The following is a 26,052-nucleotide window of genomic DNA, read 5'->3' as shown; positions in this document are numbered from 1 at the left end:
CTGGCCAGGTCCAAGGCCAGGCCCCCCCGGGGACATTAGGGTCAGAGCAGGATAGGCCTGGAGGCTGTCATCCCAACCCCCTCCAGTGGCCCCAGCAAGCATCCCAGCCCACCAAGCTGCACTCCACGGCAGCGGGCCCACTGCCTGGCACCATGGGGGACGGTGAGGAAAGCCCACCCCCTACCACCCCTCACTGGGCCCCGGTGAGCTGCCTGCTCCCCGCCACTGGGCACAGTTCTCTTCTCACAAGGGCTGCGCTCCCAGACGAAGGGCTCGCACTTCCTTCCTTCTTTAAAGGAAGGACTCAAGTTAACTTGCACCAGGAAAGACAGGAACCAGGGGTCACATGTCAGACCTTGGGTTTAATGATGCTGACCCGGCAGAAAGTCTGGGCCCAGCACTTGTTTTAGAGACGAGTTGACTGAGGAAGGATCAGACAGGGGAAGTGGCCTGTCTGGAAGCTCACGGGGCAGCCCGGTGACCAGCCAGGACCGCCAGCATCGCCCGGTTCGCCGTGAACTCTCGCACCGACCGTCGGTGGGGCTGGGCCATCCTCACCGGGAGACGGTTCAGCCGGCCGACCGGCTTGGGAGTAGCCTTCCTAGTCTCTCTTCTAAACCCTGAGGCAGTTCCCTCCCAGAGACTGAGGCCCAGCTCCCCCAGCCCGAAGGGAGGCCGCGGGGACGTCACCGCAGTGGCACAGTGGCAAGTAGTACCAGCCTTCCCTGAGCGCCAGGCCCCGTGTTAATCACTGAACACCCCGAAGAGGCCCTTTCATACCCATCACACGGGCACTGTTACCCCCATTTTTCAAACAGGAAAACAGATATAGAACAACTTGGTTATTTGTCCAAAGTCACCTGGCTGGCTGGCTGGCTGGTGGCCATGAGGTAAGACCAAACCTGAGTTCCTGACCTCCCTTATCTCCCTGGCCAGGAGGAGGGGCCGGTCAAGGGGCCAGAGGTGAGGACGTTTCTCAGAAGGGGCTTCTGAGCTGTGCGACTCTAAAGCCAAGGCCCCCCACTGTCCGCCAGGTGGTGGGGATCGCTGAGTCCCAACCAGGGCAGGTGGCCTCCTGGGAGGGAGAGGGGGTGCCCCTGTAAAGATCCTGCATCAGCCTTCCCACCTCAGACGAAGGAGCCTGGGAAGGAAGGGGGAGGATGGTCCCGCCCTGCCTGGTCATGGGGCTGCACAGAACCCCCTCGCCCGTGAGCGCACTGGGGGGCTTTACCCCAGAGGCTCCCACCCCGGCCGGGCCTGCTGGACGGCAGGAGGTCCCGAAACCACGAAACCACGGGTGTCAAAACAGCCCCTCTCCACTGGCAGTTTAGTGGCCAGGCTCCTTGCGAAATGTCATTCCAGTGTGTGAACATACTTAGGCCACTCCTGTGGGCCCAGAAGGCTTTGCTCAACACGTGGGAGACAACCCACCAGCAATAGCCCAACACCTCGGGCTGCCCTGCGGCCTCTGGCGGGAAGCTGACACTCACAAAGCCCTTCCCTTCCCCTGGGCCGCCTGGGGGAGCCTCGAAAAAAACAGAAGCACCCCCAAGAAAGAAAAGGCTGGACGAACAAGCATAGCACAGGGCAGGGGTCCCGGCTCCGCCCTCCACCCTGCAGCTTCCTAGAGACAGGACCTGTGTGGGGACCTGCGCGAGTTGGGGGACCTCCCTAGGCCTGTTTCCCTCCCTGGGTCACAGGAGGGCAGTAGGACTGAGAGGGAAGTGTCATAGGTGATGTACGTAAGCCTGGGGCACAGTGCCATTCTGAGCGGCCCGGCCTCCTGGGGGGACAGAGCACAGGCATGGAGGGGCAGACTCCACCAGCATGGGCTGGACGGGAAACACTACTTGCCGCGCCCTCCCCACTCCCCATCCCCGCCAGAAAAACTCCCCGCACTAGGCTTCGTCCTAAGATAAGGACCTTCCTTCCAGAGGCATCTGTTTCTTAGGTCTCTGGAGACAACAGCACATCAGAGTTGAGGGGAACAGCTTTCTGGGGGCTTTCCAAGGGGGACAGGAAAGACTGATGGGAAGGAAAGGGTGGGGGGGAGAAGCTAGCACAGTCACCTCTGTCGCTAACTCACCGTGACCTTGAGCAAGCCACCCCTGCCTTGGGCCTCAGTTTGTCAATCCGCAAAATCCAGCGGCGACGGCCAGTGATCGCCAACTGGCCAGTGATCGCCAACAGCATACGCACCTCTTGCTGTCTAAACTGTCACCCCAAATCGGGCGGGTGGAGCCCATGGCTCTGGCAGCTACAGATGGGGAACCCTGACTCCAGGCCCGGGGAGTTGGGAGAACACCAGACATGCTTGTGGCCACTTGAAAAGCCAACAATCAAATACTTGCCAGAAAGGACGCCAGAGAGGCGAGCCCACACCTAGCCTGGCCCAGAGACCCAGTGGGCAGGGGGAACACCAGGGTGTCTGCGGGGTCAGAAGGCCTTGCCCTCAGGACTGTGGCCACTCTGAACCCTACACAGAGCAGGGAACGTTCCTTTCAAAATGGTCCCACATTAAAGTAGTCTAAACCAAGCCACTTCCCAGTGGGACTCTGGAAGCCGGAAGGGACGCTGGGGCCCAGCTTCCTCACTGGGGAGAAAGAAGCGGGGCCAGGCCAGGACGGTGCCTCGCACAGGGTCACCCAGCGGCCTTCCTCCCGCCGGAAGGGCGGTGCTGGGCAAGCAGCGCCTGTGCCCTGCCCAGCACAGCCCGAGAAGCAGGACTCCCCGGCGTTCGGACAGGGGAGCTTCTACAGACGCCTCTGCCTTCCCTGATAACAGAGCCCACCGCCTCCAAGCCCCGCCCAGGAATCTGACTGCGTCAAAGCCTTTGAAAGGAAGGAAGGAAGGAAGGAAGACAGGCTTATCTAGGGGAGGTGACAAGCAGCTCCTCAAGCAACTGAGAGGAGGAACCCCAACCCAGCCACCCCACCCAGCCCCTGCCATCGCTGGCACAGCTCAGTGACCCACAGTGGGCGGAAAACCAAGACCCTGAGCCAGGGTCCACACTTGTATGAGCCAGGGAGTGAACACTTGCAGCTTTGCCTACTGTTTCAAGTCCTCAGCTCCGCCGTGGGAGCAGGAAAGCGGCCACAGATGAAACGCAAACGCACAGCAGGGCTGTGTCCCAGTGAAGCTGTGTGTGCACAGCAGGCCGAGAGCCAGGTGTGTCCTGCCCTCGGCTATCACACCGACACCAACTGGAGCTGGAGACAAAACAGGATTTCCTTCAGCTCGGCCATGTGGGCCCCGGGAGCATCCCTCCAGTTCAGGTCCACAACCCTGGTATGTCTTCATATCACTCCAACCCGACTTCATAGCCTAAAACTGTAAATAACCCAAATGGTACATTTCCACAACAGAACGTTACACAACGATGAACACGAATGCTGCAACTACACACAATGGCATGAATGAATCTTACACACAATAGTTAATAAAAGGTGGCAGACTAAAAGGATATAATACTGGTAAGGAAGTGCTATGAATGGAATTGGATGTTTGTGGTGCTCCCATTTCAAATCCACAAGTTGAAGCCCTAACCACTGGGATGGCATTTGGAGGTGGGGTTTTGGGGAAGTGATTAGGGCTAGAGGAGGTCAGAGGGTGAGGCCTCCATGACTAGTGTCCCGTAGGAGGAAGAGGAACCAGAGCACTCTCTCTGACATGTGAGGACACAGCCAGAAGACAGCTGTCTGCAAGCCAGGAAAAGAGTTCTCACCAGATGTGCCCATGCTGGCACCCTCACCTCAGACCTGCAGCCTCCAGAACTGTGAGAAAATAAGTTCCTGTTAGGGCAACCTGCCTCGGGTACCCTGTTATGTCAGCCCAAGCTGAACAAGACAAGAAGAATACTTAGGTGGACGAGCTGTACACAGCATCTAGTCAAAGTTACCAGCGAGGCAAAAAGGGGGGGGGGGGGAATGTGACCTATAATAACGGGGGGGACCAGTAACTAGAAAAAGACAGGTATGACAGATAATTGAATTAGCAAAGATTCTAAAACAGATATGGTAAATAGCCTCAGGGATTTAAAGGAAAAAATAAACAGAATGAAGAGAGAAATCTATATATATATAAAAGCCTAAGCGACCATCTGACCATTCGAACATCTGACCGGTAGCTATGATGTGCAATGACCACCAGGGGACAGACACTCAACACAGGAGCTGCCGAGCTGCGGTGACTTGGCAGCTGCGGTTCTCAGATGATGCACCTGGAACAAGAGAGGAGGGAGCCCGATTCCGGGGTGCATCACCCGAGAACCGCCCTCTCACAATCCGGTACCCCTCGGGGGATGTCGGAGAGCCGGTTTCTGCCCGATCCCCACAGGCCAGGCCAAGGGATCCCACCTGTGCACGAATCTGTGCACTGGGCCTCTAGTAGAAAATATAAAAAAAGACCCAAATGAAACTATTAGAAATAGAATAAAGCCCAGCCAGTGTGGCTCAGTTGGTTGAGCATCATCCCATGCATCAGGAGGTCACAGGTTGGATCCTGGTCAGGGCACATACCCAGGGTGCAGGCTCAATCCCAGTAGAGGGCATAGAGGAGGAAGCTGATCAATGATTCTCTTTCATCATTGATGTTTCTATCTCTCTCTCTCCCATGTCCTACCCCTCTCTGGAAAAAAAAAAAAAGAAAGAAAGAAATAGAATAAAGTCAAACTCTTGAAGTGAGCCAAAGGAGGAAAGAAAAGACACATTACATACAGATTATGTAAGTATATTTTAACTACTGAAATGAAAATATATCAAAATGGGATGCAGAAAGCATATACATAAAATACTTTAGATACTAGAGAAAAAAGATTTATAATCAATGACTGAATCTTCTACCTTAGATGCTAGAAAAACAGCAAAATAATTCCAAAGTAGAAGAAAGGAGATAATAAAAATGAGAGAATCAATAAAAACAATTTTTTTTTATTTCAAAAGAAATCAATGAAGTTAAAAAAGAAAAAAACAGAGAAAAACCTAGAGAAGTCAGATCCCCGAGTCAAACCTGCTTTACGGTGGCAGGAGGCGGGCGGGCAGCTGCCTGCAGAAGGGGGGCCAGCTACAGAGGGCACAGGGCAGCTTCCGAAGTGGGGGACATGTTTTCTGTCTTCACTGGGTGATGATGGTGGTTCCATGGGCACCCAGTTGTCAACACATCCACCTGTACACTTGAAATGGCTAAATGTTATTGTCTCATTTACACCTCAACAGGGGTGTTATTTTCAAAAAGCATTTCTGGGGGAAAAGGTACGAACAAGATGGGAATGAGACTCCCACGCAGAAGACAAGTGGCTCCAGCAGCCGGGCCGTGCTGAGTTGAGTAGGTGCTGGCAGAGATGCTGAGCCACACGCACTCCAGTCACAGACCTGAGAGTACCTGTGAGCCAGAACGGTCACAGGTGCCCGGCGCAGAGCAGTGCACCTCAGAAACCCCCCCCCACCGCCCCGGGGATCAGCTTCCGAGCACCCAGGCCCTGCAGGCCAGCTCCGCAGGCAGCAAGTAGCCAGGAGAGCCTCAGATTAAGTGACCCCTGACTTGACATCTGCCTTGGCAAGCGTTGGAGAAACACGCACACCTGTGTGATTAGCTGATCTCTTTCTTAGGAACTGGGACAGCCCTTCTGGAGAAGCAATTTGGACTACATAAACATGTCAGGCCATCGGAACAACGAACACACCTTCTGACCCATTTAATCTCCCTCCCGGGACTCGACTCCAGCAAATCATCCCTGTCCTCCCCCACACAGAAGAATCTGTATTACACAAAACCAACCACTGCGTCCTTATCTGGGATCGTAAAAGAAATGGAAACAACCTAAATGCCCAATACAGGAATTTCCAAAAGTACACTCAGGAAAACTGCAGCCACCTGGATGAGCTATGTGTGGGGATGTGCGCATGAAAGCGCAGGCCTCAAGGCTGCGAGGACGGGCCACCGGATGACCCTGGTGATGAGGCAGGAGAGCGGAGCTCGAGGAGGGAACGTGGAGCACGAGGAGGGAATGCGGTGCAGCTGGGGCGTCTCGTGCAGAGTTTCCATGCAATTGCAAACGTTTATGAAATAAAACTTGAAGAGAAAACGGAACCACTTCTTCTCAGCAGTGAAAATGAAAAGACGCTACATGAAAAAACACTAGCCTTTCGCTTTCTGACGGCATCAGTTACCCAAAGATGGAAGGGGAGGAACATCTGCACTCGGACCTGGGGCTCTGACATTACACGGGGTCCAGCTCACACATGGGCAATTCTGTCAGCCCAGTGTAGGAGGTACTGACTGCCCCCCGTGGGAGAATGAGCGAGATAAAGGCCGCAGGAAGAGAAGAAGGCTCTCCACTCACAAAGATGCCGTGACCAGGCAGGAGAAGGGAGCCGCTTTTAAGTCCTTCCCCACCAGGCTGGCCTTGCCTCTGGGGGAGGGGTGCGGGGGGACGGGGGGCGACCACATATCCTGGTCTGCCTGGGACAGTCCTGGGGACACCTGTTGTTCCGGCAAAATTCTTAATAACTTCTCTTAGCAACGTCACCTCAGGTTTCCCAGTTTGGGCCATAAATTACATGTACGACACCATACTCACGGGAGGCACCTGTCACTGTGAAGGGAGGCGCCTCTCACTCAGCAACAGGCTGCATGCTGGGCTCAGAGGCTGACCCTGCACTCTGTAAGTCACCGAGGCAGCAACGGCAGGGTCCCTGCTCTCTGGACAGGGCACTGTGTGTGCCCACGAGGGGCCTCAGCTCTTCACTTTTAACCAGTCCTCTGCAGTAGATGCAGGCAAGGCCTCCACCCGACCCCGTGCCGATTAACCTCAGTGTGTGTGGTGGGAAGCCATCCTGGCTCTGCAGACGCCATCTGATGACCCCTATACAGGACTCACTCCGGGGGACCAGGAAAGCGAAGTTCTCTGGGGAGCCAGTGAGCAAAGGGCCGCCCGCCACCCCTCCCGGCCCACCTGCCTCCCTTCCTCGGCAAGCCAGGCAGAGTGTAAGCACTTTTAACTGTGGTAAGTGGGCGTAATATCAAATTGCCATTTTTAAGTGTACAGCTTGGTGGGATTCGGCATATTCAAAGGGTTATGCCACCACCACCATCCACAGAACTTTTTTTAAAAATATATTTTTATTGATTTCAGGAGAGAGAGAGAGAGAGAGAGAGAGAGAGAGAAACATTAATTATGAGAATCATTGAATGGCTGCCTTCTGCACACCCCTTACTGGGGATGAAGTCAGCAACCCAGGCACGTGCCCTTGACCGGAATCGAACCCGGGACCCTTCAGTCTGCTCTACCCACTGAGCCAAACCAGCTAGGGCCACAGAATTTTTTATCTGGCAAAATTGACACCCCGCCCATTGAACAATAACTTCCCCATTCTCCCCTCCCCCACTCCCTGGCAACCACCATTCTACTTTCTGTTTCTATGAATTTGACTGCTCTGGGTACATCACATAAATGGAATCATACAGTATTTGTTCTTGTGTGTCTGACGTATTTCACTTACCACAGCGTCCTCAAAGCTCATCCACGCTGTGGCAGGTGGCAGGACTGCCTTCCTTTTTAAGGCTGAATAATATTCCACTGCATCTTAGACCCCATTTCGTTTATCCATTCATCTGGCAGTTGATACCTGGGTTGTTTCTACCTTTGGCTATTATGAGTAAAACTGCTATGAACATGGGTGTGCAAATATCACTACAGATCCTGCTCTCAATTCTTCTGGGTATATGCCCAGAAGTGCATTGCTGGATCCTATGGTAGTTTTATTTTTTAACTTTTCGAGGAACCCACACTATTTTCCAAAGCAGCTGCACCATTTTACAGTCGCATGAACAGTGCACAAGGGTTCCAATTTCTCCACAACCCTCCCAACATCTGTCATGTTCGGTTCTTTCCGTAATAGCCATCCTCATGGGTTTAAAGTGGTGTCTCTGTGGTTTTGATTTGCATTTCCCCAAGTCAAAGTGAGATTTTGCACTAGAAACAGGTCTAACACAAACAAATAATGATTACATGATTTTTCTTAAATGTAAGAAATGCTAGTGCCCTCAATATGCTATGCTGGCTGGGAGCGTTGTTTCCTGACACACCTGTGATCAGAACCCATGAAGCCCAGCCCCGTGCAGTTCAGAACAGACACAGACACTCGCATCCGTGTTTCTCACCCAGGATCACCATTCCCGGCCTCTTGGAACCATCTGTCCCTAAACTGGAGGGAGAGAAGCTTAAGAAAACTGCTAGTGTTACAGGTGTTTGTTATAAAGACTGTGGCTGTGAAAATAATGCGGAAGGGGACAAACTGCTGAATGAAACCTGTGCTGGTTCCAGCACCTGGAAGTGGTCACAGCAACAGCAGGCTGCCCTCTGCATACTCCACCCGGCCTGCGGAGCCCGGGCAGGCCCAGCTCCACCGCTCACTGTTATCTCGTCCAAACAAACCAAACACTATAAAAACTCTCTGTGCAAAAACAGTCTATCTGTGCTTGGCTTCAAAATATCCGGGGGCGGGTGTGGGGGGTAGAAACGACACAAGATTGGATGAGTTGGTAATTTTTGGAGCTAGGGCAGTGATGGCGAACCTTTTGAGCTCGGCGTGTCAGCATTTTGAAAAACCCTAACTTAACTCTGGTGCCGTGTCACATAGAGAAATTTTTTTATATTTGCAACCATAGTAAAACAAAGACTTATATTTTTGATATTTATTTTATATATTTAAATGCCATTTAACAAAGAAAAATCAACCAAAAAAATGAGTTCGCGTGTCACCTCTGACACGCGTGTCATAGGTTCGCCATCACTGAGCTAGGGTATGGGAACATGGGCGTCCATTATCCTCTTTTTAAAAAAGAGAACTACTCTGAGGAGGTGGGAGCTTTGCATACCAGGTTAGAGTTAGACACTCTGAGCAGCCTGTGGGCAAGCAGCAAGCAGGTGAGATCAGTATTTCATAATGAAAACACGAAGCTTAGAAGGTCACTAGTTCTAGAGTCCAGACTGGCCCCACGCGGGTCCCTGAGGGCTCTACAGCCCAATTCTCAGGTCTCACCCAGACTCCCAGCTCCTGGGCAGATGAAGACAACACATCACCACCAAGAACTCGGCAGGGAAGGGCCAGGCAGCCTCCCCAGCCAGGGGCCTGGCATTGCTCCTTCCCTCCCCCGCCCCCCAAATCTCCCCACCACGCTCTCCCAGGCCTCACCTTCCTGACTGTTCCTTTTTGTCCGTTCCTGTTCTGCCCCAGTGCACACTAACTGAAAAATGATTAACTCTCGACCACGCGCACTGCCAACTCTGCAAAACGCCCAGCAAGCTGCAGCAGCCTTCAGCCACCAGACAGATGGCCACAATTCTGGGTTCAGGAGCTCCACCACTTGAGTCTGGTGCTGCAAAGGTACGATCAGGCAAGTGAGCACAGCTTCCCAAGAGCAAGGAATCTGTTCTGAAAAGCCTCTGATGACACGGGGACATCAGGACCCTGAGCCCCGGCAGCACTGGGAGAGGTTCCCTCCAGCTGCACAGATCAGGATGAGAACCCGAGGTCAGGGCACAAGGCCAAGGAGCACAGCCGGCGGGATGATGACAGCTGGATGTACAAGTGGCCAAAGTGGGAGACTGCCAGCCTGGCGGGTGGCTCTCCGCCATACAGCGGGCTGGGGCTCTCCAGGCCGGGAGCAGTGCAGGTCTGGAAGCCACACATCTCGAGGACGGGACAGCCAGTCCCCCCATGAGGAAGGGCCCCGAGATGTGTCTACTAAGGAACCACGTCCAATGCCGGGCCCTGCCCGACTTCAGGGCAATGATGACGTTGGTGAAAGTTGTCTGAGCTCAGGAAAGACCTGGGTGAACGCCCGGCCATTGAATTCCACCCTGTTTCTCCAGGACAGAAACCCCTGCAACTTTGAGATACATCGTCAGGAGGTGATGCTGTACAATCAAGGGTGGAGGCCGGAGAAGTGTTGGTAAGTCTGCCTTGCTCTCAAGAGTTTCAGGCCTAACAACTGTGGACGGTGACAGACGGTCACTAGACACTGCGGTGATCACTTCATGAGGTATATGAATGTTGAGTCACTATACTGTACACCTGAAACTAATACGATATTGAGTGTCCACTACAATTAAAAATAAGTTTAAGGAAGCCAGCTGGTATGGAGGGGAAAAAAAATTCCAATCTAAACAGGAAATGCCAAAATCCACCGTGGAGGTGAAAGGTGGCACCGTGGCCGCTCACTCTGTCCTTCCTTCTCCATCTGCCCACAGACACTGGTCAGCAATACCTGCTTCCGGTGTTACAAGCCTCTTCATGATCGCGCCCTCGCCCTCCTGCACAGCAGAATCAATGACTGTGTCTCTCTTGACCAATCCCACTGGCATCACACCTGCGCTGTATCTTCCTTAACCCCTGGACCACCTCCAGCCAGTGCCCAATTGTCCTGCTCCCCTTCTAGGCAAGAGTCCTTGAAAGAAATGTCCTAAGTCACCGTCTCCATTTCCTCATGTCCCACTGGTTCCTCGGCCAACTCCAGGTGGGTGTCAGCCCCCGCAGAGCAAAAAGCAGCTCTGGTCAAGGTCACCAACAACCCTCACCTTGTCAAAGCTAACGTCAACTTTATGTCCTCTTCCTATTCCATCCCCCAGGGGAACAGCTCATTGCTCCTTCCTACTTGAAAGGCTCCCTCTCCGGGCTGCACAGCACAAAACCTCATCTTCCCTTTACCTCGGGCCACTCACACACAGCCAGCGGTGGAGTGGACCTGCCACCAAACCCTGCCTCCGCATCCCAGGGCTCAACAGCCAGAGCTCCCTTCAGTCAACAGGATTCATCCTCATCCGTTCCACCCCTTCCTGAGATGGGGGTTTAGACTCCAGAATGGTCACTAACACATGAGAGTGACATCTCTATATACCTGGCTAAGAGACCATTCAATCCCTCCTACCCCAAAATTCCACCTCAGAACACGGTCCCACATCCATCCCCTCACTCTGCAGGATCATTCCAAAATCAGATCACGCCATCCAACTTACAACCTACCAAGAGGCACTACAGAAAGTAGAACATAATTCCATCCTCACTGAGAACTGGACGGTCCTACCGGACCCGGCTCCTTCGTGCCTCTGTCCTCACCTGTCTCCTCTGCTCTGTACTCAGCTCCAGCCACGTGGCCTTCTCTGCGTACCTGGCATATGCCACACTCACTCCTGCCTCAGGCCCTGGAGCTTTCTTCCCCAGACCCCCACGTGGCTGCCTCGTCACCCATATCCAGGTCTCAGTCCGCAGGTCCCCTCCTCGGGATGACCTTTTCCGAGCACCCCAGTCAAGGAGCGTTCCCTCCCTGCTGCACTGCTCAGGAGCTAATACCACTTTCGGTTAAACACGGCGCCACAGGGCAAGGCTTTATTGCCCTTGCCCAGTCTTAACTTCCAGAGTGAGAACAGGAACTAGCCCACAGGCTGATGCACACAAAACACCTTGCCCGGATGACTCCCTGGGGCACTCCTGGGGCAGGGATGGGGGTGCCAAATATCTGGGCCAGAGCCCCACGCCATCCTGAACCCCCCAGGCTGGGGTAGCCTGGTATTCAATCACCAGAATACCTGGACCACTCAGTCTGGTTTTCAATCACCTGAACCTTCCCTATCACGGCACGTAAGGGTCTGTTTTATAACTTGTTGCTAGAGCAGGGCTCATCAACCCTGCCCACCATCCCATGCAGAGTCTCAGAGGGCCTGGCAAACCCAAAGTACGTGAAGAACCATGATTTACTAGTGAAGCACGAAGCAAGGGAAGGCGGCCGCTCTCATCCACTCACCCAGAAGACGATGTTGTAACTGAAGAGCAGGTACTTGTACCAGCAGCTGACCTCAGCGTTGGAGTATCTATAATAGTGCATCTTCCGAGAAGCAGGACCTGTGGAGAGACGTGGGAGCCATGAGGCAGCAGGTTCAGCTTCAAAACACCTCCCCCAACCTGCTCCCCAAGGAGAGAGAGAGCAACAGTAAGGCTCCCAGACTCCGGAGTCTCCAATTGTTCCCTGTGTTCTCTCTCATCCGGTGCAATTTACTATCAATGCCAGCTGTAAGTTAGGCAAAACTCAGGTTAAGTCAACTTTGTGAAAACAGCCCAAAAAATAACAGAAGTTTGAAAGAATGGAGAATGGTGATTCTTTAAGAGACTCCTAAATATCAGCACTTCTGTTTGGTGCCTTTTCAAATATTCATCTCATCCCCTCTCCTTTGGGTATTAATTTTTCTACTTCATGGCGGAGGAAACAGGAGTTCCGAAAGGTCATGTGACTTGCTCAAGGACAAAACAAAAAAACGACAGACCCCAGGATCTGAACCAAGGACAGGATTCCACGGCCCATGTTCTTCCGCCTACCATACCGGGGGCAGGGCAGCCAGGAGTGGAGAACCCAGGGAGAAATGGGGACTTGACCACTTTGGGAAGTGAAGACAAAGGCCAAGGCTGAACATAAGGTAGCAGTGGCCAGTGAAGAACAGCCAAAATTAAGGCTCCATATTTGTTCATCTAAGATTTTCAGAGACAACCTCCCAAGCTCAGCCCTCACTGAGGTGAGGAAGGCTAGCACCCTGGCTTGGGCGGGAGATCCCATGAGCCCAGCTTTCACCCCACGCCTTCCTCTTCTTCCTCCCTTGCTTGACCTCCCCTTCCCTCCACCTTTTCCCACTCCTCCCCTCCAAGATCACTGCTTTGGCCTTAAACTACAAACATTCTGTGAACTGCACAGGGTGAAGGGAGGGGCCACTCCTTATCTGTGTCCATCCCCCAAGGCCTCTCAGAGAACCTGCAAAAGGGAGGTACCCCAAAGGGAAATTCAGAGGGCCTGACCCACCTTTACTGCTTTACTTTCTGAACCCAGTGGTGACCAGGTGAACCCCTAACGCCAAGGCAGTGGCTGAAGGTTGAGGAAGGAGGACGGTGCCTCAAGCTGACCCACAGGGCAGGCGGGACCTGAGGCTCACAGGGGAAAGCTCCCCCCCAACCCCAGCCTCCCACTTCCCAGGGTGAGAAGAGGGGCATCACATACCAGAACCGAGGCAACAACAAACAACGCCACTGGCAGTGAGGACACCACCGCCCACAACCACCAGTAAGAAGCGAGCTCCTGCCACACTGCCGAGTGGCTGCTGCGAACCGTCCTGCGAGGCAGCCCCAGGGACTGCCGCTGTTCTGAGAAAGTGGTGCCAAGCAGGGACATGAAAACCACATCCCTCTAGAAACGGGTGCTATGACTGCTCAACCACCCTTCCCACAGAACGGGATCCACAGGCACAAGCTGGACACCACCATTCGCCCAGCCCCTCCCTCCAAGAGGAATGGGAGATGGTCAATGGCCTGCGGGGTGGTGGGGCGTGGCGGGTGGGGGGGCGGGGAGGAGGCTGGTCTAGTCTTAAAAACCAGCCAGAGAGAGAGCAACAACCCCGCAGCCCATCCCCACCTCCCCATCCCGCCATCAGAACAGCACTTACAGCCCTGGCCAGATTCCTCAGTGGTTAGAGTGCCGGCCCTTGAACCAAAAGGTCGAAGGTTTGATTCTGGTCAAGGGTACGTACCTCGTACTGGGTTTCAAGTTCAACCAATTGATGTCTCTCCCTCTCCCTTCCTACACCCCTTCCACTCTCTCTAAAAATCAATGAAAAAAATATCCTCTGGTGAGGATTAAAAATAAAAAAAAGAACAGCACTTCCACAAAAGTCCCCTCCAAGAATGAGTGTGAACTACTGGACACCAGGGCACACAGGAGGCCTGAGCACAGCCTGGGCCACAAAGGAGGCTGCAGTGAGAGGACCAGGAGCTCCCATGCCAACTCCTTCCTTCAGCAACATGACCTGGCCCTGGGCAAGCCCCCCTCCTCCCCAGGCCTCAGCATCCTCAACTGAAACAGGGCCTGAGCGACTGATCCCTAATGTCACTGGTGCTGAGGAGACCAGCCGGCAGCACAGAATGATTGGCTCTGAACAGACTTCAGCCTGGCGGTGCGGCTCAGCAGTTGAGCATCTACCTATAAACCAAGAGGTCAGGGATCAAGGTTTGATTCCGAGTGGGGGCATGTGCCCGGGCTGCAGGCTCGATCCCCAGTAGGGGGCATGCAGGGGACAGCTGATCAATGATTCTCACTCATCACTGATGTTTCTCTCTCTCTCCCTCATCCTTCCTCTCTGAAATCAACAAAAACATAAAAATAAATAAACACAGGTTTCAGGGTCCTACACTCTAGAGCAGTGGTTCTCAACCTGTGGGTCGCGACCCCTTTGGGGGTCGAATGACCCTTTCACAGGGGTCACCTAAATACATCCTGCATATCAGATATTTACATTATGATTCATAACAGTAGCAAAATTAGTTATGAAGTAGCAACGAAAATAATTTTATGGTTGGGGGTCACCACAACATGAGGAACTGTAGTAAAGGGTCGAGGCATTAGGAAGGTTGAGAACCACTGCTCTAGAGGTTCTTCACCTACTTGCTGATTCCTCCCCATGGAAAGAGAAGGTACTCGACTCACTAGCCAGGTGGGGCGAGCTGCCCCCAGCCTGCACCCCCAGTCCTACCCCCACGTAACCTTGGAGCTGCGAGGAAAGGCTGCCTCCTGCTCCCGCTCTGTTCTCTGTTTTGCAGGCCAGGGCTGAAGAAGCAGGTCCTGAACGTCAGCATCACACACAAGAGGGGCCTAGTGTCCACATAAGCACTGCCCAGAATTTAAATTGAAGGAGGCAAGGAGACGACTTGTTTGGACCCCAGCCCGGGCCACATTCTCCAACACGGGCCCGCTGGCCGGTTCGTAGGGAATACAGCCAACGCCGAGCTCGGCTCAGTGCCTTTGGAACCTCAGTGAAGGATAAAAGATTGATGAGCACTCCTGAGCTGCCAACCTGAGGTGTGAGCCACATTTACAAAGAACCCCAAGAAGCCAATAAAGGCAGTGGTGCTGAAACTGCAACCAGATCAGACCCAAACTTCAGCTAAAACGACTCCAAAGTGGCTGTCGTCCCTGACATTTCATCTCATTTGCTAAACTGAGTCACATCAGAGGAACTTAGCTCTCTACCAACTAATGAATTCAATTAACACCAGATCCATTTACCTTAAAACACACAGAGACTGAGTCTTCGCTTCCTAAAAGAAGATGCATGAACTAATTACCACCGCCAACACAGAAGGCTCTCCAAAAGCTATTTTGTGGGGGTTTCTTGCATTAAAAAACAACTCTCTGAAAAATGTAATTTCACATCCTCAAACTGTCTTTCAATCCAAAACATTAAAACAGAATAAAGCATTTATGGGGCAAACAGGAGGCGAGTGTTTAAAATCAACTTCTCTAAACATTAGGGAAAGTTAGCATCATTTAAGTGTTGAGATAGCTGGAACTGAATAATAAGCCAGAATCCATCTAAATGCTGAAGGCTGCATGTGGACGCGCGCGAGCACACACACACACACACACACACACACACCCATGCACACATGAAAGAATAGGTATTTCAGGCCTCTGTTGATCTTCACTTTTGAGTCAAAGGGGGGGGGGGGGGGAATCCAAAGAACAAAAATATCAATATAAAACATAAAAAGTTTTAAAATTTCCATGCAATTAAAAGGAACATTAAAATAAAAAAGGAAACACAAATGATAAGTTATCGGCAGCAATTTAACAAAGGGTAAATATTTACAACATAAAAATTCAGACTTAAAATAAAACACTTCAGTTTTAGAAACAACAAAGAAAATGGATATTATACTGAAATAAAAGGGCAATATAATTAACAGACGAAAAAATATGCAACGTCACCGGAAATAAAACTCAAAGGCAATCCAGAGATGTTATTTCGCACCTTTTAATTTAACAAGATAACCACCACTGCGGCTGGCAAACCCGTGTGCGGCTGGTATGTTCATACCTCCATGGCAGCAGACGAAACTGTTACCACCCTTTAGTAAGCAACACGGTTAGACATTCAACCCCCTCCTCCCCAAAATGGTCATACCCCCAATCCAATAAATGCATGACTAAGAATACGCCTCGAGAAAATAAACCAAGAGAATAAAAAGAATACGCATTAAGTATGAAATCTGCACATCACAGTTTGCAATTATGAAACAATTTGTAGGCATGTGGTTAAAGGCCAGCATGGGAAGATGAAAGCATGAACACGGTTGCATGGGGTGGTAAGTGATTTTCTAAAAAGGTTTCCATTGATACACTTACCATTACACCTTTGTATTATCAATGCACACTGAGGCTTTTGCTGCTGCGGGAGGGGGGCGGGCATGCCCACTTGGAGGATGCTGGCCCCCCAGTGTGGTGACCTCAGCAGTCACTGTGAATAGGGCTTGTCTACCTTGGGATTATGTTAACCGATAAAACTTCTCCTCCTCTTCTCCCTCTCATTTTAACAAAATATTTTTATTGACATTTTTTGAGAGAGAGGAAAGGAGAGAAACATTGATGTGAGAGCAAAATGTTGATCGGCTGCCTCCGGCATGCCTCCTACTGGGGGATGTAGCCTGCAACAACCCAGGCATGTACGGGAATCAAACCTGTAACCTTTCAGATGCTCCGGGACGACTCCCAACCAACTGAGCCATACCAGCCAGGGCTCTTCCTGCCATTTTAGTTACAAAAGTAGCATGTGTTTAATCATAAAATATTTAAAGAACAGAGTGTGAAAGGTGAACTGGCAATGAGAAGACACTAAAAATGGCTCTTAAATTTTTGCTGTGGCCCACAGTAAGCAACCCTGACAAAATCAATCCAGTGCACACGTACTTGCATACTCAACGAAAATAAGGAACAATACTTCTCCTTATCACATGGCATGCATTCTAGACTTGCTGTGGTTTGAATTTTTTTTCAAAGAAAAAATTATTCCTGCATATAATCTAAGAATCAACTATTGTAAAAGCTGTGCTGAGAAAAAGAGCAGATCCGAGGCCCTAGGCCAGGCCTCCCCCTTTCCCAGGGACACTTGCAGCTTCTCACTGATCTTGATGTTGTCCAAGACAAAATCACAGGCCCAGCATGCCGTCACTTGTGCTGGAATCCCCTGACACCAAACCTACAGTTAACACCTGATCTAACTGCAGTTTCTACTCCTGCCAGAAACATAATCTTAATTAACCAGGCTTGAATTTTCTGGTCAAGCACCAGTAAGGTAATCTGTCACATGGGCCCCTCCCTTCCCCCATAGAAGGCAGAGGCAATCTGCATGATAAAAACCCTCTCTCTTCCCCCAAAGAAAAGGTTTCTAAGCCCTAAAATAATTATTCCTTTTGTTAATAGCTCCCTCATCTCACCCTTTTTCCCATAAAAACCTTCCATTTTGTAAAATGCCTCAGAGCACCCTTCTAGCTACTGGATTGGATGGTGCCTGATTCATGAATCACTTAATAAAGCCAATTAAATCTTCAAATTCACTGGGTTGAATTGCTTTCTCCTAATAATGCTTACACCCCAAATATCTCTTAGAAATTTCTGTATATAATATGCTTGTATTACTACCCCTGCTTTTTCAGTGTTAGTTATTACCTATCCACTTCCTACCCTGGAAAACAAGAATATAACAACTCTCTTTACACTCCTACAAACCACCTCTCCCCTAAATCACCGCCTCACACTTCTTTCCCAATTATAGTGAACTCCAATTATAGTTAAGCTGCAGGCAGTTAGACAGACAGGAGCAAAGCAAGGACATGGGCCAGGTGCAGAAGGTCGCGGGCAGGAAGCCCAGGTGCCTAGCAATGGACAATCAATTGTAGGGTGGGACCTTGCCCCCAGGGTGACTTTTCCTCCCCTAGCAGATGGCTCGTCCTGAGGTTTGGACCCCTGACCTTTCCTCCCTGGAGATAACATCTAGGCCTCCATTGTATTTTGGCTCCAGGCCCAGATAAGCAACAAAACCAGCCACTGCTGCCATCAGGACATGCCAGCCAATCAATCAGTAGAGACCAATAACCCTGACTGGGCACACCTGGAAAGCTACTGAATATTCTATTCAGATCTTTCCCTGGGACCGCCCCTAAAATCTCAGACCTTAAAACCCTTAGGATGGAGGACCCAGTGCCCTCTCCCGCCAGGGAGCAGGCGCATGCCTTTCCCTCCCCGCTCCCCCCTCTCCCCCCCAGGCTCCTTCCCATTAGCTTCCTCACTCCCAAGCTCTGAGGGTCCTTCCTTTACCTCCATACTTGTTTCCTAAGCCCATTTCTTCTGGGAATGACTTCTACCTCTGTGATTTACCAAATAAATGTTCTCTTACAGTTTGGGTCTTGCTCTGAATTCTTTCCCAGCCAGAAACTACCCAGGTTGTAGAACCCAGGTTTGGTCAGACCCCACTGGTCAGACAACCTGGTGCCGTTCCACCGCCTACAACAGTTAAACTATAGCTTTGGGCAGAGAAATTTTCAGAGATTACATTATTATGGCCACGTGAGCAAGCCATATAAACCATAATTACTTTTCCTGTACAACATTCCATTCTCTGGAATTAATCATTCTAATTTTTCTATTTGCTTACTTTTCTGTGAATTTATTTCCTCTCAATAAGTCCATTCACATCAGATGTTCTACCTCTGCTTCTTCCAGAAGAAACCTCTCCTGGCCTTCCGAGCTGCTTCCACCTGGACCGGTGCGCAGCATCCCTTCACGTCCTTTGGGATACAGCCTATGAGAGATCCAATCTTTGCTCGCCTTGTGGGAAAATCCTTCAGTGCAAAAGGCAAGCTTTTCAGATCCTGTGTGTCTGAAAATAGCTTTATCCTCCCTGAATAACACTTTGGCCGAGTATGGAATTCAAGTCAGAAATCACTGCACTGAATGATGAAGCCATCACCCTCTTAGCATCGTCTCTAATCCAATGTATTGAGAAGCCCCAAACCACCAGGTCCCTGATCTCTGCACCTGCCCTGCTCTCTCTCTGTGTAAACTTGCAGGCTACCTCCTTTCTCCCCAGCACACTGACAACTGCTCTGGGCCTATCTCCACCCACTTGGCTCAACATCCGATGAGCACTTCTGACAGGGAAACCAATACCCTGCTCTTCCAGGAAACTTTCTGTTGATCATTTTCCCACTTGCGTTTCTCTCTGTTCTCTCTTTCTGCAACTCCTTCCTATTAATGAATATGGGAACCCTGGCTGATCCTTTGATTTTCTTACCTATTCTGCTCTATTATCCATTTCTTCATCCTTCACTGTTTCTATTGACATATCTTTTTGTATTCAAGTACCATTTGGATCACTCATGGTCCAAGAACATGGTCCCAAAAAGAAACGGATATGAAAGATTGGTCTTCAAACATTATAGCCAATGAGGTCATGCTGGCCTGTGATCTCGATGCCATAAAACTACATCCACACCTCCATGGCCACCAAACCACTCAACCAGCTTCCTTCACTGTGAGCTGTTTGATGATACCAGTCTGAGCACTAGTGACTATTGCTTTCAAGCTCCAAACAGCTGCAGGGATCTCAGCAGGGGTTGGAAGAACCAGCTCAACCTTGGCCTCATGCCAGATGTGGCCAACGGAGGCTCAGCTTCCAGTAAGTGACAGCAGCCTTTACAAGTGCAGGGCCTTTTCCACAAGGTCACAGACCACTGGGCCATGGTTCTAGGATCAATGCCTTCACCTTTATCTTCTAACTAGTGACTCGGTGCACGAAATTTGTGCACATTAAAAGGGAATTAATTAAAGGAAATATTTTAATATTGCTATTTGCCTTTTCTTTCAGAGATGGAAAAAAATTAGTAAAATGTATATGAAATTCTTCCTCCTGTCAGAGTCTGGGGCGCGACATGGGAACCAGAGTCAAGTCCCTGCCCACCTACATGCGCCTCAAAATCGCGCAAGACCCAGCCCCAGCCAGCCCCAACCCCATGGGGCTAGATCCAGACCCAGCCGGCCTCACCCCCGTCAAACCCCGCTGGGTGGGGGGTGCGGCCTCAGGTCACCTGACCTGGTGCCAGGGGGTGAGCCTTGAGGTCCCCTGGCCCAGGCCAGGGGGTGCAGCTGAGGTCCCCCGTCAAGCCCCACCAGGCGGGGGGTGCAGCCTCAGGTTCCCTGGCCCGGGGCAGGGTGCATGGCCTGAGGTCCCGCTGCCCAGGCCGGGGAGCACACACTAAGGTTCCTCATCAAGCCCTGCGGGCAAGGAGTGCGGCCTGAGGTCCCCCGTCAAGCCCTGGCAAGGCGGGGGGCGCGGCCTCAGGTCCTCTGGCCCGGCCGGAGCAAGGGGCGTGGCCTGAGGTCCCCCGGCCTGGCACCAGGGCAGGGGGCGTGGCCTGAGGTCCCCTGTCAAGCCCCCCCAGGCAGGGGGCAGGGGGTCCCCTGCCTGGCCCAGCACCACGCAGTCTCAGGTCCCTGATGATTGCTCGTTAAGGCACATTATGGGAACTTGGCCTCCGCTGTGGGCACAGCCATCTTGTGTTACAGAATCCCTGCTTCCGCTGTGGGCACAGCCATCTTGACCGTTATGGTGTGATGGTCAATTTGCATGTTCCCTCTTTATTAGATAACTCTTAGCCCTGCGCACGAGTCCGTGTGCCAGTAGGTTGCTTGCCGCCCTCCTGTAGCTCTCCGCCCGCTGACCCACCTTCCTGTAGCTCCCCCCCCCCACCCCCGCTCATAGCTTGTTGCCCTGCCCTCTCCTGTAGCTCTCTCTACCTCCCGCTTGCTTGCTGCCCTGCCCTGTCCTGTAGCTCTCTGCGGCCTGCTTGTAGCCAGTAGGTCGCTGCCGCCCTCCTGTAGCTCCCCCCAACCCCCTCCCCCACCTCATAGCTTGCTGCCCTCCCCCCTCCTGTAGCTATTCAAAGCCCACTTGTACCTCGCTGACCCACCCTCCGGCTGATCTGTGATCTGGCCGTGACTCACTTGGTCGTTACATCTCAGGGAGTAACAGCTAATTAGCATATTCCTCTCTTATTATATAGGATTCTGTCAACAGTTTGGCTCTGACCTTATTTGTTTTTAGCTTTTAATAATTTTTTGTTTTCTAAATTTTTGTAGTATCTTATTTTCATTGCATGAATATAGTATTTCTCTTAACTCTTCTGAGAATATGTCTAATTTTTTTCAAGATGCCCTTCTTTCTAAATTGACTATTTATTTTGTGGACATAAAGGGGCCACAGGCTAACCTGACTAACTCGAGGAAGGCCTGCATGGCGGTGCTGCAAACTCAGAGACCTAAAGTAACCACAAAGGATGGTCTGAAATTAAAATCTTTTCATTAAAAAGCAGTTAATAGTAGGTAGTCATGTCCTAGGCCAGTATCTTCCCTGACAATGATCAACTTCACTCTTTACTTAGACTATTGTCTAAGATAATATACCTGTGTAATGTCAGGGTAACTTGTAACTTCCCTTTTTCTGGACCCCTCAGATACAACCAATGTGCCAGGGCAGAAACGACAAATTCCCTGATTGATATTGTTATCTTGTTCATTGTTATTGTTAACTATCCAGTTCCCACCTAGTAAAAGTAGTATGTGTCTATCATTTTACTTTTTATCCAATCCCAGAGGCCCCCCCCCCCCATTTGCTTTCTCCCACCTCCCGAGTAAATCACCAATGGATTTCATGTAACCCACTTCCGTCTCCTCCTTTGATTGTATAAAACAAGGTGAAAAAACTCCATTCTCTGGAGCATTATCTCAACATGTTGAGATTGTGCTTCTTGGCAATTGTCAATAGTTTGCCTCAAATAAACTCACAGAAATTCTTTACAGGTTTGAATGTTTCTTAAGTTAACACCTTAAGTTGCTGTTTTTCCTGTTTGTTTAGGCACTTTCTTCGTATGCTAGTAAACCTTGGTAATCCTCATGACTAAGAGTGAATGCCTAAGAGCTGCCCGAAGCACTGAGTCCTTGCGCAGGGTGACCTGGCTGGGCCCTGTGCTGGGAAAGCCCAGTTTGCAGCATCGTTAATTCTTTTCTTTTGGCGAGTCAGGTCCCCCAGTGAGATCTCTTTCCTCCTGGAAGGTAAGGGGCTGGCTGACAGTATTCTAGAAGCCAAGGGAAGGGAGAAGACTGGGGAATGAAGACGGTCTTCGTGTAAACCTCCAAGAACTCCTCCAGGCCCTTGGCTTTCCTTTCTGCAGAATAACCCCCCCATGTCCAGCTAGAGGAGAGGCAGTCACCAAGAACCATGAAGGAAAGGGATGTAAGCATCTAACCGTACCAACTGCTTTCAAACAATTCTCACATTTAGCCACCTCTGAAGCTACCCCCCCCCCCCCCGCCCCCATATAAAATAATAAAATGGTAACTCCAACACCTACATTTTAAATGGGGTCATTCATCCATCTATTCCAGGCTTGCAATGTTTCTTGCTGTTGTCTCCTTCCCCCTTCTCCTTGTCCTTGTAGATTGATTCCTTTTTTTAAAAAATCCTTAATCTTCACTTTTGTGGGGTTTAAGGATAAAGCAAAATTAGGGACATCCACTCAATCCATCATTTTTACCCAGGTCTCTAGGAAATCTTCAAAATATTTTTAGTTGCCAGATTCTTATTGAGCAAAGTAAAAAAAAAAAAAAAAAAAAAAAGACACAAGGAGTATATTTTATAATCTATAAAAGGGCAAAAAGACTGCAGATAAATTAATGTGACTAATCAATTAACCTTAAAGTAGGAAAATTATCTGAGTTGTTGCAATGTAATTGTGTGAGCCTTTAAAAGCAGAGCCTTCTCCCAGCGGAGGGCAGCAGTTGAGAGGTTGCAAGCACAGGAAAGATGTAATGCATTGCTGCGGGTCGGAGACAGAAGCTTCAGGAGTGAAAGGTAGTCTGGCTGACAGCAAGGAAACAGGACCTCAGTCCTCCAACAGCAAGGAATTGGATTCTGCCAACAATCCGAGTGAGCTTCGAAGTGGGATTCTTCCCCAGAGCTTCCAGAAAGAAGCGCAGCCTGCCAACACCTCGACATGGGCCATGTGAGACCCTAAGCAGAGAACTCAGTTGAACATACTGTACTTGGACAACCCCATCACCCATGTCCCAAGCTACAGCCCAATTTATCCTCTGCCCCTCACTGTCCAGAGTCAGCCATTCAGCAAGATTCAACCCTTCCGCCAGGTCTTTGAGAGCTTCAGTCTTGACACCTGAGCTGGTCACCGGCCCCTCCCAGGGAAGGGCAGCCATATTCCCTAGGGAGCTGGGCATCCTGCTGCACCTCCGAGTAGCACAACTTAGGCCCTAGACATTTCTACCATCCAAGAAGGGAGTCCTCGGAGTCCACCGGGTGCTGGGGACCATTCACAGGCCCAAGGAAATCTAGGAGGGGACAGGTGAATATGCAAGGGGAATGGATTCCACTCCCCATGAAGGAGAAGTGGTCACAAGGGCAGGTGAGAGCAGGCTGCCTCCTTGCCCTGAGAATCTCACCCCGAGGACAGATGCACTGCCTCAGCCCCAGGCACCAGCGTCCTCTGAGAGGGGAAGGAGCCCAGGTTCAGGAGTGTCCCACTGAGTCACTCATCCTCTCTCTCAGACTCACCCTCACTCTCTGACTCACCCTCGGCGTCGAAGCTGTCTGTGTCCTACTCTAACCCATACCGCTTAGGACCTAACTGCCTGAGCCCAGGGTCTATCCCAGGGGTGGGCAAACTTTCTGACTCGAGGGCCACAATGGGTTCTTAAACTGGACCGGAGGCCGGAACAAAAGCATGGATGGAGTGTTTGTGTGAACTAATATAAATTCAAAGTAAACATCATTACATAAAAGGGTACGGTCTTTTTTTTTTTTTAGTTTTATTCATTTCAAACGGGCCGGATCCGGCCCGCGGACCGTAGTTTGCCCTCGGCTGGTCTATCCGAAACACTGGACACTGAACAGGGTGGCAGCAACCACCCCCAGGGATCAGAAAGTCTGGCTCTTCACAAGAAGACACTACAAAGCTGCACAGGGGTCCGGGTGGCCGCACAGGTGTGGGGAGCGGGAGGTTTCCAGAGTTCTGAGATCCTCAGGCCCTTGACCGCCAGCCAGGGATGACCTCCACGTGGAGGTCCAGGAAACCCAGGCCACCAGCTCTGAGCCCCACCAGACTCCCCGACAGCCCTGGGGTTCTAAGTGCCTGGCTTCCTGTAGGAAACTGAACGCAGCCAACACAGCCTCATGAGTTTCCACCAGCAAAACCCACAGCCCCCAGCCTGCGGAGTTTAAAGGAGCGCTGAGGGCCTCCTCGTGGATCTGGTGAGGAGACCTGTTACCTCAGTGCTGTAATCGGAAAGAAGCAGAGGGAGGGAGGGATGTGGGTCAGAGGAGGGAAGGAGGGAAGGAGGGAGGCAACAGCTCAGCGGGAGAAATGCTGAGCCTGGAATGGAGGTCACTTAATCCAGTGATTTTCAAACTTGCTATTTTTATTACTTTTTAAGCTACAGGAGCCTTTGTCCAAAAACAACTCTGACCCAAAAACCCAGCATGGAGGCAGACAGAACAGGTCACTTGTCACTTCAGGTGCTGGGGGAGAGGGAGGATCTGTGAGGTGCACACTTGAAAAAGACGGGCCTGGCGGGGCTGGTCCCAAATTCCACAGCATATCAGACTCTCACAGCCTCTCCAAGACAGCACATGGAGACCTCAACGGGGCTGACAGACCTGGAAACACCTTAAGAGGTGTCCCTCACAGCAACCAGTTTGAAGGGACCACCACTGGCCAAATCTGGAACAATCTGACCTTTAAAATAAACAATAACAGCCCTGGCCGCTTTGGCTCAGTGGATCGAGCGTGGGACCTCGGACTGAAGGGTCTCGGGTTTGATTCTGGTCAAGGGCATGTACCTCGGTTGCAGGCTCCTCTCAGCCCAGGTTCTGATCAGGGTGTGTGCAGGAGACAACCAATGGATGTGTTTCTCTCACATCGATGTTTCTCTCTTTTCCTCTCACTTCCACTCTCTCTAAATTCAATGGAAAAATACCCTTGGGTGAGGATTAAAAATAAATAAATAAAATAAGAATCCATGAGTCCCTTCTAATATGCAAATAGCTGGATTAATAAACAAGTGGGGGAGATGGGAAAGTTCTTTACAGCAGAAGGCCAAATAATAAACGTAGAAGGAATTAATCAAATTAAGTCACCACCATCAGCAACCAGAACAGAAATTCTGTTAAGAATCATCAGTGGATGCCATAACCGGTTTGGCTCAGTGGATAGAGCGTCTCGGCCTGCGAACTGAAAGGTCCCGGGTTCGGTTCTGGTCAAGGGCATGTACCTTGGTTGTGGGCATATTCCCAGTGGGCGGTGTGCAGGAGAAAGCTGATCGGTGTTTCTCTCTCATCAATGTTTCTAGCTCTCTATCTCTCTCCCTTCCTCTCTGTAGAGGGTTGGTAAAATATATTAAAAAAAAAAAAAAAAAGAATCATCAGTGGGTTCTGCCTTAGTTTATTCTAACAAAATAACACAAGAACGGAAATTTAATTCTCACAGCTCTGGAGGCTGGGAAGTCCAAGAGCAAGGCAGCAGCATGTCAGGTGAGGGCCCTCTTCCTGGTTCCCTGGGTCCTCCTCACCTGGTGGGAGGGACAGGGGAGCTCTGGGGCACTAACAAGGGAGACTCTACAAAATAACTGGCCTCAAATCTAAATGTAGTTTGTGGTCATTTTCCTTTAAAAAAGGGGTGGGGCCCGGCCCGCATGGCTCAGTGGCTGAGCGTCGACCTATGAATCAGAAGGTCACGGTTTAACTCCCAGTCAGGGCACATGCCCGGGTTGTGGGCTCGATCCCCAGTGTGGGGTGTGCAGGAGGCAGCCGATCAATGATCCTCTCTCATTACTGATGTTTCTGTCTCTCTCTTCCTTCCTCTCTGAAATCAATAAAGATATACTTTTTTAAAAAGGGGGTGGGAGTGGAGGTGGAGATGAGATAAAACATTCAGGCAACAAACAAGGCTAGAGCCCAAACACAGATCTTGAGAATGACTCATGGAGCAGCTCATTCAAGGACACCAGCAGCATCAGGCAGTCCCGGCTCACCCAGTGAGGCACGGCCTCGTCACCCTAGGGAGCTGCCCCCAACCTCGCCGGCAGCTGGGTGAAAGGAGGCCTGGCACCGGCCTGGCT

General features: G+C 51.0%; 1 protein-coding gene across 3 annotated transcripts in view; it reads right to left on the bottom strand.

Moving 5' to 3' along the window:
* The window catches only part of TSPAN14 (tetraspanin 14), a 56,905-nt gene that overhangs the window by 14,527 nt on the left and 16,326 nt on the right, over positions 1–26,052 (bottom strand). For 2 of the 3 annotated variants that reach the window (XM_070433100.1, XM_070433102.1), the window contains exon 2: positions 11,803–11,900. In XM_070433100.1, the coding sequence (XP_070289201.1) occupies positions 11,803–11,883 (81 nt within the window). In that variant the 5' untranslated portion in view covers positions 11,884–11,900. Of the gene's footprint in view, positions 1–11,802; positions 11,901–22,277; positions 22,508–26,052 lie in introns of those variants that run through there. The other variant, XM_070433101.1, reaches the window with a different exon arrangement.

The sequence above is a fragment of the Myotis yumanensis genome, unplaced genomic scaffold (genome assembly GCF_028538775.1).
Source record: "Myotis yumanensis isolate MYYU_CA2020_CCGP unplaced genomic scaffold, mMyoYum1.0.hap1 SCAF_13, whole genome shotgun sequence".
Classification (NCBI taxonomy): domain Eukaryota; kingdom Metazoa; phylum Chordata; class Mammalia; order Chiroptera; family Vespertilionidae; genus Myotis; species Myotis yumanensis.
Note: the sequence above shows the minus strand (reverse complement) of the source record. Positions and strands in the feature narration are given on the sequence as shown.